Source organism: Lacerta agilis, chromosome 1 (genome assembly GCF_009819535.1).
Source record: "Lacerta agilis isolate rLacAgi1 chromosome 1, rLacAgi1.pri, whole genome shotgun sequence".
Taxonomy (NCBI): Eukaryota; Metazoa; Chordata; class Lepidosauria; order Squamata; family Lacertidae; genus Lacerta; species Lacerta agilis.
In genome coordinates, this window is record NC_046312.1 from 63018541 (window position 1) to 63032681 (window position 14141).

General features: G+C 38.0%; 1 protein-coding gene across 1 annotated transcript in view; it reads right to left on the minus strand.

Annotated features, from left to right (window-relative positions):
• WT1 (WT1 transcription factor) overlaps positions 1-14141 on the minus strand; it is a 63794-nt gene that overhangs the window by 7861 nt on the left and 41792 nt on the right. The window contains 1 exon segment of the mRNA XM_033151565.1: positions 6961-7111. Within this exon segment, the coding sequence (XP_033007456.1) occupies positions 6961-7111 (151 nt within the window).

The following is a 14141-nucleotide window of genomic DNA, read 5'->3' on the forward strand; positions in this document are numbered from 1 at the left end:
ACCTTGTAGATTTTAAGTACCAAGGGTGGGATTCGCCAAACCAACCCCAGCAGCAGAAGACTTGCACGAGGACTTTCGATTGCATAATGGGGCTTTCAGTGGGCTGGATCCAAGCGAAGCATGAATGAAGGTCCACTTACAGAACACTCCTGTTTATTGAATGGTGGGGAGAAGGTGCCTGCAGTAGCCCTTTGAGCCCCCTTAAATCTGCTCGGAGGAAGAGGGAACCTTCCAAATGAGAGTGAGAGGTGTTACTGGAGACTGCAGTGTAAGGGAGAATCACTTTGAACAGGAGCTTCTATGGATTCATAGCTCATTCCATGACCAGAACTCTTGTTACTTCTTAATTGCATCTTATGTTTTTGAGAATATTCAGACACTGTCTATCTAAGCCACAGCTGGGCCCATGTTTCGTTTTGGTTTTGGTTTATTTTATTTTATTATTTTTGAAGAAGGTCAACATGTACTGGAAGTGATTAATAATTCAAGATCACAAGCAGCAATTTACCAAAAATAACTAAGGATAAAGTTACATAAATAATATGCTTATTTTCTTCCAACATTAATAGATAGTGAGACCATAACATTTGTTGGAAGAAAGGCCGTGCCTTCATCTTGCCCCCAAAATTGTCCTATCTGTGATTTTGATTTTGTTCTCTAGATCTAGTAAAATATGTCAACTTTGCCGTAAGGGCATTTTCCCAAATTCTTCTATGGATGCTGCATTGCTCAGTCTCCATTTCTCAGCATAAAGGATTGTAGCTTCAACTGGCAAGTAAGAAACCATGTCTAATAGAACCTTCCAAATGATTTAGAAAAGAAATAAAAAATTAAAAAAATACTGGGGTTCAATTCATATGAGATTTTAGTAGGGCTTTCTATAGAGGCCAAATAAACATCCAGAGTGGTGGCAGTCTTTGTTCTGACCCTTTGCAGGCAAGAGGCTTATGAAATATGGTAACTCTATACATGCCTCAGTCTGTCACAATAAGTCATTTCATACCAGTTTTCAATCTTGAGACAGAAATGCCATGTGCTTGTTACTTGTAATGTCCCAACTTTTCAATATTTTGATAGCCAAGGAAGGAAAACAGCAAACAAACAAAAAATACTGCATTTAAAGCAAAACAGGCAAATGTGTATTGGTAAGATATTTATAGTCAATGGTCAATTCAGATGTTCATCAGAAACAGAGGAATGCATATGAACCTGTCTTATACTGTACTGAATCAGAACATGGGTGCATCTAGCACAGATTATTCATTTTGTTGCTTTTATATCACATCCATCCTCCCAAAGGAGCCCAGGGGAGCAAACACATCTGTGATTTTTTTTAAAAAAGATGAAAAGTAAAATGAAAACATATTATACTCATTTTTAAAAGGGAAAAAAATCTAAAAACAATAAAGAACAATAAAACATCTGAAGCAGATTTAAGAACAGGTGTAACACAATCTTATGTCTGGATTGGCCTGCCAAAGCTGACGTTTTCAGCAGGCATCTAAAAGGGTAGTGATGGTGACAGCCTAATATCAATAGGCAGGGAATTCCAAAGTTCAGGTGCTGCCACCCTGAAGGACTAACTTGTTACAAATGCAAAGCAGACTTCCTCTGAGTGACAGTGAGTTTCAGGCTGGGTTCCCCTGCATCCCTTTTGTCTTCTAGAGATGCTAGTGATTTGGCTTGGAACCTTGTTCATGCAAAGCATATGCTCTGACCACACAGCTATGAATCCTGCATAGTAGCATGCATTTCTACATTTCTTCAGGGCTAATAAACACTGGATCAGTACTAGTTTATTCAAGATGCTATATGATTATTTTGTAAACTAGGTTTATTCTTATTAAAAAGAGTTGTTTTTGCATGCCATAAAGCAACTGCTTTGAAACATCGTTATGTCTTTTCCAAATGGCAAGCGACATCACCCATATTAACTGCTCTTTCACATTTACACTGAAAGCAAGGAGTTCAATATCTAAATGTTTCTGTTGGATATCTGTAAGAGAATCTTTATAGCTTCCTGTGGAAGTCACCCAAAGGAGTTTACTGGCTTTTAAAACCCAAAATGGGTTGTTTCCATGTCCATTCAGATTAATTTATTTATGAAAAAAGTTATATTTGTCACATGTGTTTAAAACGGTTCCTTTTAAATCTGGCCACAAGGTCTCCCGTAGGAATTGCTGTGCCTTAAAACTGATTGTGAGGAAGGCTGAAGCCTTGGCAGATTTAAGGCAGAAAATGTTGGTGGAACAGAATGCACTGAGCAGATTGTAGTCTCCAAAGTTCAGTGCAAATGCAGTTCTAAAGCATGTGCATTTGAGCAGCATGAAGTGATACATTTCACACTGCTTCCGCATTGCAAACAATGGTCTTCTGTTATTATCAGGCTTACTGGAACTGTTATATCTTTCTCAAGTTAAGCTACAGCAACCATCTGCTACAGACCTCTGCTGTCATTCATCTATGTGTGGGAATGTTTTCAAACAGAATATGTCATTTACCCTTTTCAGAATCTTACTATCTTCACAAGTCTCTGCATTTCTGAATAGAAACTTTCGTCAGTAGGAAATCAAATTAGATTTTGATGTAAAACATGCATGAAGCCACTTATGTAATCAAGAATGTTTCAATAACCCAGGGACGTCATCACACTTCATGAGTTGTATCCAACTAGGCCATACTCAAAGTAGATCCATTATGCTCAATCCATTAAAATCCATTAAAATCCATTGACCTCCACTAGTTTCAGTGGGTCTACACTTGAGCAATGCTTTTTACTGGGGGTACACAGGGGTACACATACCCCTAAACATTTTGTGAATCTTTGTACTTTTGTCTATTTACTGTATTTATTTTTGAACTATAAAATGGTGTTTTTCTTGACACAAAATGAGAGTATCCCTAAATATTTTTTTTAGAAAAAAGCACTGTTCTTGAGTATGACTTAGTCAGATGCAACCCTATACACCTAAGATGTTTCAAGTTTACTCCCATAAATACAAACATGAGTGTCATACAGTTCACTTGTCAGGAATTATATGCTGAATAGCAAACCATGTACAATGTGTGAATGGCGTTTGGCATTGTTACAAATCTTACAGCTTCTGTGTGTTCTTCTTGAGCTATTGCTACTATTATTTGATATTTATTCAGTGTAAGAAGTATGCTAGGCCCCAAGCACTTTGTTGAATGATAACATGGGGCATCTTGTTATGCTTCTGATGCAATTTGTATGTGCTCTGCCACTGGGCTACTGCCCTCCTCCCTATAACTAGCTACCTATGAATTTCTAGTAAACATCAGGATTCAGACACATGCTGAGATATGAGATGCCAGAAGCACAACGCTAAATTCTGGACACTTTCCAATGCAGATTGGGCTCATAGAAAGCACTTGCTCAGCAGCACACAAGGGGACCAGATGAGCAACATCTGACCTACTGAAAGCCATAGATTAAGGGTGACCACCACATATCTATCCATAATGCATAATCCATAATCCATAATGCAGACTGCTGCTACTGTGCATTCATGCTTGGGTGCACAAATTATTCTTAGAGCATGGTAAATTTAATGTGCTGAACATCAGAAAAACCTATTCCCATCTCCTTCCAAAAAGGTGAAGACAGATATCAAACTATTACCACTGAAAATGTAAGCAACAGAAACTTGTGGAAAGTCACTCAATGGGGAATACCTGATAAACCAGCTATGAAACATCTACAGGAAGAATGACCGTGTGTATTTATTTTTCAAAGAGCTTTGTGGTTATGTAGAAAACCCCATTCATGATACTTTTTTTATACACTAGCTATCTATAAATTTAAACTGGCCTCAAGATTACACTCGGTGCATACATTCCAGGAAATAGCAGATGTTCCCCAGAGAGCTGTCTCCCACTCGTTTCTCCTCAAGGCTAAACCACTTCATTCTATTCTGTTGAGGCAGCAGACTGATAAGGGCCCAAAAAAGTGAAGTTTAAGGGACATCCCCATATTGAACACCAGTAATCTCCTTTCCTGTCCCTTTTGCCTTTGGTAATTAGGAAAACAGGGACGCGGGTGGCACTGTGGTCTAAACCACTAAGCCTTGGGCTTGCCGATCAGAAGGTCTGCGGTTAAAAATCCCCTAAATGGGGTGAGCTCCCGTTGTTCGGTCCCTGCTCCTGCCAACCAACCAGTTCGAAAGCACATCAAAGTGCAAGTAGATAAATAGGTACTGCTCTGGTGGGAAGGTAAACAGTGTTTCCATGCGCTGCTCTGGTTCACCAGAAGCGGCTTAGTCATGCTGGCCACATGGCCTGGAAGCTGTCTGCGGAACAAAAGCCGGCTCCCTCAGCCAGTAAAGTGAGATGAGCGCTGCAACCCCAGAGTCATCCGTGACTGGACCTAATGGTCAGGGGTACTTTACTTTTACCCTTAATTAGGAAAACACCTGGAAGGTTCATCTTCACAGCTATCTTCCCACTATCTGGTCCCAAATCTAAGGTGCAAAAGACTTGGGGCCAGATTCTGCTAAATAATTGTGCTAGTAGGAAGCAGGGCAATGAGTTTCACCAGCACGGTGGAGATTTCTCCTCTCCACTCCCATCAGGTCTGGAGAGTCAGGAGAACCCCCAGAACAACTCACAGGGAGAGAAAAGCAGAGGTCATTCAATCTAGCAAGCAGAAATGCTTGCATTGATGGAACAATTGTATTAGCTCAATGTTGAATTCCATCCATTTGCCTGATTGTAAAAGAGTCATGAAGCACAATCGCATCTTCAAGAATGTTTCTTTTTTATATAGAAGGGGAGCGAGAAACCAGTCATACCAAGGAGATGCTGTCTGTTATATGTAATCGAGGTGTAATTATGGGAATGCTGATCTTCAGCTTAGCTTGGTATGTGCATGTGTGCTTGCAGCAAACTCAGCAACTTGCATCAGTGCAGCATAGGATGACCAGAAAAGGAAGATGTTGCTCCTGCACCTTTAATACCTATGTAGAAAATGGCTTTTCAGCAGGTGTAGGCTGTCATTCAAGCTACCGTGTAGCCATCCTAATGTATAGCCAGAGCTGAAAAGTTGGCATCCAGTTTACAGAAGAGTTTATATGTGCTGATACTTTTTCTCTCATAGTACAATACCTCATAACTGGTATAGTTCTCCAAGTTCATGAATATATCCATGGGCCTTGAAAAACATTATTGTTCTGAAGAGAAATGGAGTACTGGATGAGATGGGAAAGACTGCACACCCAGAAAGTGCATACTCACAGAGAACAACTTCATAAGCTAAATCTAAAGGCAATCCTTACATTGGAAAAGACCAGTCTACAGTGATTGGTGGGAACAAAATGGTCTGGTCATGAAAGAATGTGTAATAAGAACCACAAAGACCCAGTATGAACTGGGGTGAGCTGCTCCAGGTCATCAGGTTTGTGACAGTGACTTATGCAAATGTTCTGAAGAAGAGATGGTTGTTTAATTTACACACTCTGTATCCTTCCCTGGAGAAGGAGCCATGACTTTCCAAAGAAAATCTTTAATATAAATTTGTTAAATTAATGAAATTTTGCTTTTCAAAACTAGAAAAACTGTTGCAAGAACTGTGCCAGTTATACGGTTGTTTGTTATGTGCAAAACATGTTTACAGTTTTGCTGAGAAGAAAACTTTGATGGGTACAAAGTAGCACACTTCACTGATTAAAAAACTAAGTGGCATTCTACTAATGAGTCACGTCAGTGCATAAGGACTTCTGTTTGTGCAATAGGGCTTCCCCCCCCCCCTTCATGTGGGGGGTGGGATCAGGCGAATCCTTGGAACAGTGCACGGGGGAAGAAGGTGGGGGGGTCATTTTGGCTGGAAAGCGCAAAATTGCATTCCTTCCAGACTCCCAAACCATACACTAATTTCCAGAAAACCTTCAAAAACACAAATCATAGTTGCTGGGTCATGTTAATGGTGATTGAAAGCTCCTTGAAATCTTACCACTTAATCCAGTGTATTGTTTATATTGCTTTTCCCCATTGTATTTCTCAGCTTCCTAATCAACCAGATGCCTTTTATTATTATATGTTTCAGTTAATGGCATTGTTAATAACCAGGAAAGCACTCAATAAGCAGCTAAAGGGCACATGAGAAGTCAGCAAAAGCTGTGTTGAAACATTAAGAAATGCTGATATGAATTCCATTTTTTCTATCCGAGCTCTGCATGTTTTCTAATCCATCTGTGGGTAACACTATCTGAGTGAGCAGTCTGCAGGAAATGTAATAAGCCAGTCATGTATAAATATCTAGGTGATGAGAAAGAGGAATCTTATGGAGCACACCCAGCTCCACCCCCATATATATATCTGTATTATCAAGCACAATTCACTGGAAAAACATCATATACAAATCATTAATTTGGAATGATATACAGAAGCATTTTTTTCCTTAAAAAAACCCTTCAAGATCTGTGAAGCCATGCCTGACAAATAAGGTAGTCATTCAGTTGTGCTGTATGTGCAAAGCAACCACACGCACACACCGCATCCCTATTAGAGGTGACTATTGAAGGATTATCTTGCTCTTTTTTGCCCAAGGACCCCTACAATGCCCCATGTTGGAGGGATTATGAACACAGCATGGTCATGTATTCTGCTGCCTGAAGGAGTCTTCTACTTGAAGGGTCCACTCCAAGTCTTAATTAAAAACCACAGTAGTTCCTTGAAGTTCCCCATCAGCAGTAAGAAGGCCCAAAGGTCACCTAGTCATAGTCTTTCCTATTATATATATATTGTATTATCATATGAATTTGTATATAAATTTGCATACCTATAAACCTATGCGAATTTTATGCAAATCAGCACTTGCTTTTGCTGTTGGTATGTAAATAGCCATTTTATATGAATGGGTTCAATTCCCAGTACAGTGAACACCAAAGCACAGAATCAGACTTCTAACTAGGGACAATTTTTGCAGTCAATTAAAAAACTTACCTGTATGCTTTCTTCCATGCATCTGCAGATGAGACAGTTTGAAATATCGTTTATTGCAGCCAGGATATTCACACATGAAAGGTCTTTTCTCATTTGTGTCTCCTGCTGATCTAACAATCATAGGAGCTACTCCAGGTACTCGTCTCACATCCTATAATGGCATTAAGAATTTGGGTTATTATATGACCAGTTTTCAGAACTGGAAGCAGTGCATGCAATAACTGCTTCAATTATACTACCTTAAACTCAAAACGTATCTATTGTAATTAATATTTATTTATTTAATTTGTTTATTAATCATTTTTTCTTCCGTTAACGTATTAGGTAAAGGGTAAATGGACCTCTGATCATTAGGTCCAGTCGCGGACGACTCTGGGGTTGTAGCGCTCACCTTGCTTTACTGGCCAAGGGAGCCGATAGACAACTTCCGGGTCATGTGGCCAGCATGACTAAGCCGCTTCTGGTGAACCAGAGCAGCACACAGAAATGCCATTTACCTTCACACCAGAGCGGTACCTATTTATCTACTTGCACTTTGACATGCTTTCGAACTGCTAGGTGGGCAGGAGCTGGAACCGATCAACAGGAGCTCACCCCGTTGCGGGGATTCGAACCACCGACCTTCTGATTGGCAAGCCCTAGGCTCTGTGGTTTAGACCACAGCACCACCGCGTTCCTTTTAACATATTACTGCTTAGCAAAAAATGAAAATTTCAGGCCTTCAGTAAATAATCAGATGTCATCTGACATGCCAGATCTAATATTTAGGAAAGTGCAATGCCACTTTGAAGTTCCCCATTTAGAGGAATATTGTAGCTTGTTCTAATGGAAATAATTTCTGTTGTTTCTTTTTCTTTAAGTCAGCCAATGGTTTCTCACTGAGTTTATTACTGATGCAGTAGAACAGTGGAGAAAAGATCCTGTATAGAAGTGTAAAAAAAATAATAATGCATGGCATAGAGAAAGTAGATAGATAAAAGTTTTTCTCCCTCTCAAAGCACTAGAACTCATGGACCTCCAATGAAGCTGAATGTTGGAGAATTCAAGGCGGGCAAAAGAAAGCTCTTCACACAGCACATAGTTAAAAGCATGGAACCCACTCTCACAGGAGGCAGTGGTGGCCACCAACTTAGGTGGGTTTAAATGGGGATTCGGCAAATTCATGGGGGATAAAGTATATCAGTGGCTACTAGCCATGATGGCTGCCTCCATGGTCAGATGCAGTAATTATTCCGAATGCCAGTTGCTGGAAACCACAGGAAGGGAGAGAATCCTGAAAAGGACAAGGGTGAAGCTGTCGAGAGTCATAAGGTCACGGGACTTCCGGTTTTACCGCGCACCAGGATGGACGCGCTCCGCTAGAGCTCCGCTATAACTCTAGAGGGGAGCGCTTGCTGGAGAGGTTTTCGGGGCTCCGTGAAGGCTGCACGACCCCCAATAAAGACCCAGGGAGTGACCCTGAGTCAGAGCACCCAGCGGCGTCGGACGAGACCTCCGAATTCTAAGTCGTTGCGACGAGAGAGCGGGGGACTTGGACGTGTGGGTACAACACCTACCAGCAAGAAGCCTCGTTACCGGGAAGGTGGTCAGCGGTAAAATTTCCTATTTTTGTCACCCCAGAACAACCTAGCTGGCATTAAAGAAGGACAATTTAAAATAAACCCAGCCATCTAGGAAAATAAGAGTAGAAATAAGGGGGTTGAGACGGAAGAACAGAGGAAATTAACCTCGCTGTTAAGAACCTAGCACAGAAATTAAGAGGTTCAGAGAAATTGCTTTTAAAATTTAAGAACTGTACTGCTACAAACCCTCCCCCCGGACTCCAACCAGAAAAGGGGGGATAAAAGGGAGTAAGGACACCTGAATTTATTATAGACAATACGATTTCCTGATGTACTAGGCGAACTTCTCCGCGCTGTTTATTTGATGAAACTCTGAGGGGGAAGAGGAGGTAATTGGAAAAGAACATACCGGAGAATTAAATAAGTTGTTGAGCTGCTGAACTGCCGTTATGAGCTGCTGATCTGCTGTTGTTTGGTTGCTGCCTGGCGGGAAGGGAACTTTGGAAAGAAAATGGAGGAGCGTGGATGGTGAGGAGGCGTGGACTTCTAAAAACTTAATTGGGAATTGAGGAAGGAAGGATACAAGTAAAGAACAAAAAGTAAGAACAAAATTAACGGAAGAAGGACCGCAGATAGAAGGATTGTGAGGAAAGAAGACAGCGACACCAGTGGTCAACTTGAACACTACAATCTGACTTGGAAATCCAAAAAGTGAGGACAGCGACACCAGTGGCCACTTTTGACACTGCAACTCGACCTGGAACTTTAAGAAAGGAGGACAGCGACACCAGAGGCCTGAACTGTAATAACACCCCTATAAAGGAAAACTGTGACCCCTAGTGGCTGGATTTAAAAATATAATTGAAGACTAGTAAAATAAAACCAAGGATTGAAAAGAAATAAGGGGCAAACTGTAGTGAAATCTTGGCTGAGAATATTTGAAAAGGTGATATTATTATGTCAACAAATAAGAAATATAATCAAAGTGTGATTTATAATCAGCAGAGTAGAAGGAACTCAGGCCAAGACATAGACATGGAAGTGAAAGAACTAATTTTAAGCCTGAAAGGAGATATAGGCGAAATGAGAAAAGAGTTTACTGAATTGAAAAGAGACATGAATAACAAAATGAATGGAATTGAGGAAAAATTAGACGCAATGAACATAAAGGTGGAAGACAATACAAAATCAATTGTTGAGATGAGAGCACAAATAAATGCGCTCTCAGAAGAAAATAAGGAATTGGCAAAAAAAATAGAGGAAGGGGAAACCAAAACACAACAATTAGAAGAGATCATCAAAAAAGCCTCTAAGGAAATAAAGCATTATAAAAAAGAGGGGGAAAAGGCAGATAAAGAAAGGGAAGAATTTAAAATAACACAAGAGGCTACTTGGGACGCGATGTCTATGTTACAGATGCAGTCCAAGGAGAAGACCCTAAGACTGAGAGGTGTCCCTGAGAGGTTGGATGAAAACCTACAAGGGGCCTTAACTAAAGAAATAGCTACCTGGTTAGAAGTGGAAGAAGAACAATTAGCAGACAATACTGAAAGCTTATTCAGAGTTAATTCGAAAAAAGCAAAAGAAAATCAATGGCCAGGAGATTGTTTAATAACATTCACCTCAAATAAATGGAAAAACAGGGTTTTACAAACTAGGAGACAAAAGAAACTTATGATAGATGAGGAAGAAATTGTAATCCTGAAGGAAGTTCCTCCACGTCTCTTGAGAAAGAGGGATAAATACCAATTTCTAACAAAACCTCTCAAAGCCAACTCCATATTTTTTAAATGGGAATATCCAGAGGGATTATCCTTCCACTTTAAAGGTAGAAGAAGGAGGTTTGATAATCCGGTGGATGCAGATATCTTCTTTAGAAAGTATAAAGATGAATTGGGAGTAAAAAAACAACAACTAAAAGGAAATCCTAACCAGAAAACTTCACGCCAAGACAGCAACTCTGATAGTGAATAAATAATAAAATATATTATTTATTCCGTTTCTCTCTTAAAAAATCAACAGATTTTATTTGAATAAATAAATAAATGAATCTCAAAATCTCCTCTTGGAATGTGAATGGATTAAACAGTAAAAATAAAAGAAATAAAATATTTCACATATTATTAAAACAAAGGAATGATATTGTATGTCTTCAGGAAACGCATATTAAAAAAGAGCATAAAAGACTGCTGATAAACCCAAAACTAGGACAAGAATTTGTAGCTGCAGATGAAGTTAAAAAAAAGGAGTAGTGATATATGTAAGAACAAGTTTAGAACCACAATTAATATTTTCAGATCCGGAAGGTAGAATAATTGTATTAAAAATAAATTATTTTGGAGAAACAATACATATAATAGGAATATATGCGCCAAACACTAAAAAAGCAGAGTTCTTTAAAAAGGTTGAAACAAAATTGCTGGAATATGTTGAAAGTAAAATGGTAATTTTAGGGGATTTAAATGGAGTAATTGATCCGAAAATAGATAGAACAGGAAGTAGAAAGGAAAATAAAAAGGGGAAATTACCGATATCGTTCTTTAATATGATAGAAAATTTAAATTTAAAAGACGCCTGGAGATTCAAGAATGAGGCCGAAAGAGAATATACATTCTTTTCGGATTCAAAAAATATGGCAAGCAGAATAGATGCCATTTGGCTCTCTTCTGAACTATTAAGTAGAGTCCAGGAAGTCAAAATATTACCTAGAACAATATCAGATCACAACCAGATATTACTACATTTAAATTCGGAATGGAAGTCAGGTATTAAAAGATGGAAATTGAACACCTCATTGTTATATGATGAAAAAGTAATAAATGGCGCAAAAAGAGCATTACAAGAATTCTTCAAACTAAATAACAAAAAAGATTCAGATATAAAAACAATATGGGACACCAGTAAGGCAGTAATTAGAGGATATTTTATTAAACAAAATGCCATACAAAAAAGAGAAAGAGAAAAAGCGAAAAGGGGAATTCTAGAAGAACTAGAGAAAAAAGAAAAAGAGCTACATAAAAATCCAAAAAAACCAAATTTAAAAACTCAAATTAATATGTTAAAAACAAAATACAAAATCAAAATAGAACAAGAAATAGATTGGAATTTAAGGATTTGGAAACAAAACAACTTTGAATTTGCAAATAAACCGGGCAAATATTTGGCCTGGCAATTGAAAAAAAAGAGAAATGAAAAATTAATAAATAGAATAAAAGTAGGGGAAACAACTATTGATGATCCACAAATAATAATGGAAAAATTTGTCCAATATTATGAACAATTATATAATAAAAAAGATGAAAACAAAGAGGAGATAAAGCAATATTTGGAAAAATATAAAATTGGAATTAATATAAAAGAAGAAGTGAAAGAACTAGATACCCCTATAACAATACAAGAAATAAAAAACTCAATCAAAAGGAGTAAATCAGGGAAAACCCCAGGGCCAGATGGCCTACCAATAGAATATTATAAAAGATTAGAAGACATTTTGGTAGCCCCTTTACTGGAAATAATGAATCATGCATTAGAAAAAACAGAAATTCCGGATTCTTGGAAAGAAGCATATGTCACACTCCTGCAAAAACCTGATACAGATAAGGAAAAAATGTCAAACTATAGACCAATTTCCCTGTTAAACAGCGATTATAAAATCTTCGCTGGAATAATAGCAAACAGATTAAAAGAACTGGCCAAAAAAGTGATACACCCCAACCAAGCGGGCTTTATACCCGGGAGACAACTGTATAATAATACAAGGAATATCGTAGATATAATAGAACATCTGGAATTTAAAATTGATAAAAAGGTGGCCTTACTATTGTTGGATGCAGAAAAAGCATTCGACAATGTCTCATGGGAGTTTATGAAAAAACAAGTGGAAACAATTGGCATAGAGGGAAGAATGCAAAAGGCAATTGAGGCAATATACAATCACCAAAAGGCGAGACTTATAATAAATGGGAATCTGACGGAAAGCTTTTTAATTTCCAAAGGAACAAGACAGGGATGTCCCCTTTCACCTTTACTGTTTGTCTTGACAATAGAAATTCTCCTACAAAACATTAGAAATAATAAGAAAATAAAAGGAATAACACTAGGTAAGAATTCTTATAAAGTGCGAGCTTTCGCCGATGATATCATAATAACAACCCAAGACCCGTTAGAGAGTATACCAGCAGCTCTGGAGACTATCAAAGAATACGGAGAATTAGCAGGATTAAAAATAAATTATCAAAAAACATCATTATTAACCAAAAATTTAGAGTTAAAAGAGAAAAGGGAATTACAACAAATAACAGGATTGGAGATTAAAAATAAAGTAAAATATTTGGGGATTTGGTTAACCCCTAAAAGCATTAATTTATACGAAGATAATTACGTAAAAACCTGGAAAGACATTAAGAAAAATATGGAAATATGGAACAGGTTGCATTTATCATTATGGGGAAGAGTTTCCGTTGTCAAAATGAATATATTGCCGAAAATGATATTCCTATTTCAATCCATTCCAATTCTAGGGGGCATGAAATGCTTTAAGGACTGGAAAAAAGAATTGACGAAATTTATTTGGAACGGGAAAAAACCCCGTATAAAGTACCAACTATTGACTGATTGTAAAGAGAGGGGAGGTTTTGCATTGCCCAACCTAGAATTGTACCATGCAGCAGCAGGGCTATTATGGATAAAAGAGTGGATTACATTGGAGAACCCAGAGATCTTGGACTTGGAGGGAGCAGAGAATCGATTCAGCTGGCACTCCTATTTGTTATATGATAAGGTTAAGGTCCACAAGGGGTTCTTAAACCATCTTATAAGGAAATCCTTATATAACATTTGGTCAAAATATAAAGGAATTTTAGAACCAAAAATACCCCTGTGGACCTCACCGGTGGAAATTATTACAGTTAAAAAAACAAATATGGAGGGGAGGTGGGCCACATATCAAATACTACTAGAAAAACAACAAGAGGAATGGTCTCTAAAAAAATATGAAGAGGTAAAGGAATATCTGAATGACTGGCTACAATATTTCCAGATCCAACAAAGATTTAAAATGGATAGAAAATTGGGCATTGCAAAAGAGAACTCAAAATTTGAAAAAGAATTAATACAAAATAAAGGCAAATACATCTCACGTATGTATAAGCTATTACTAGAGTGGGACCTTAAAGAAGAACAGGTGAAATCGGTAATGGTTAAATGGGCCCAAGACTTAGGCCACAACATATTGATGGATCAATGGGAAAGGCTTTGGCAAGTAGATATAAAATTCACGGCCTGTTATTCTTTGAGGGAAAATACCCTTAAGATGATGTATAGATGGCACTATACACCGGATAAACTAGCCAAAATGTATAAAAATAGATCACATTTATGCTGGAGGTGCGATAAAGAGTGTGGATCATATATGCACATGTGGTGGAATTGCCAAGAGGCTAGTATATTCTGGAATAATGTTTATGAAGAATTGAAAAAATTACTGAAATGTACGTTTAAGAAAAAACCGGAATTATTTTTGCTAAGCATAGTGCCAGATGAGATAAAAAAACCAAAAAGAACACTAATACTATATGGAATAACAGCGGCCAGAATATTAGTAGCCAGGAATTGGAAGAA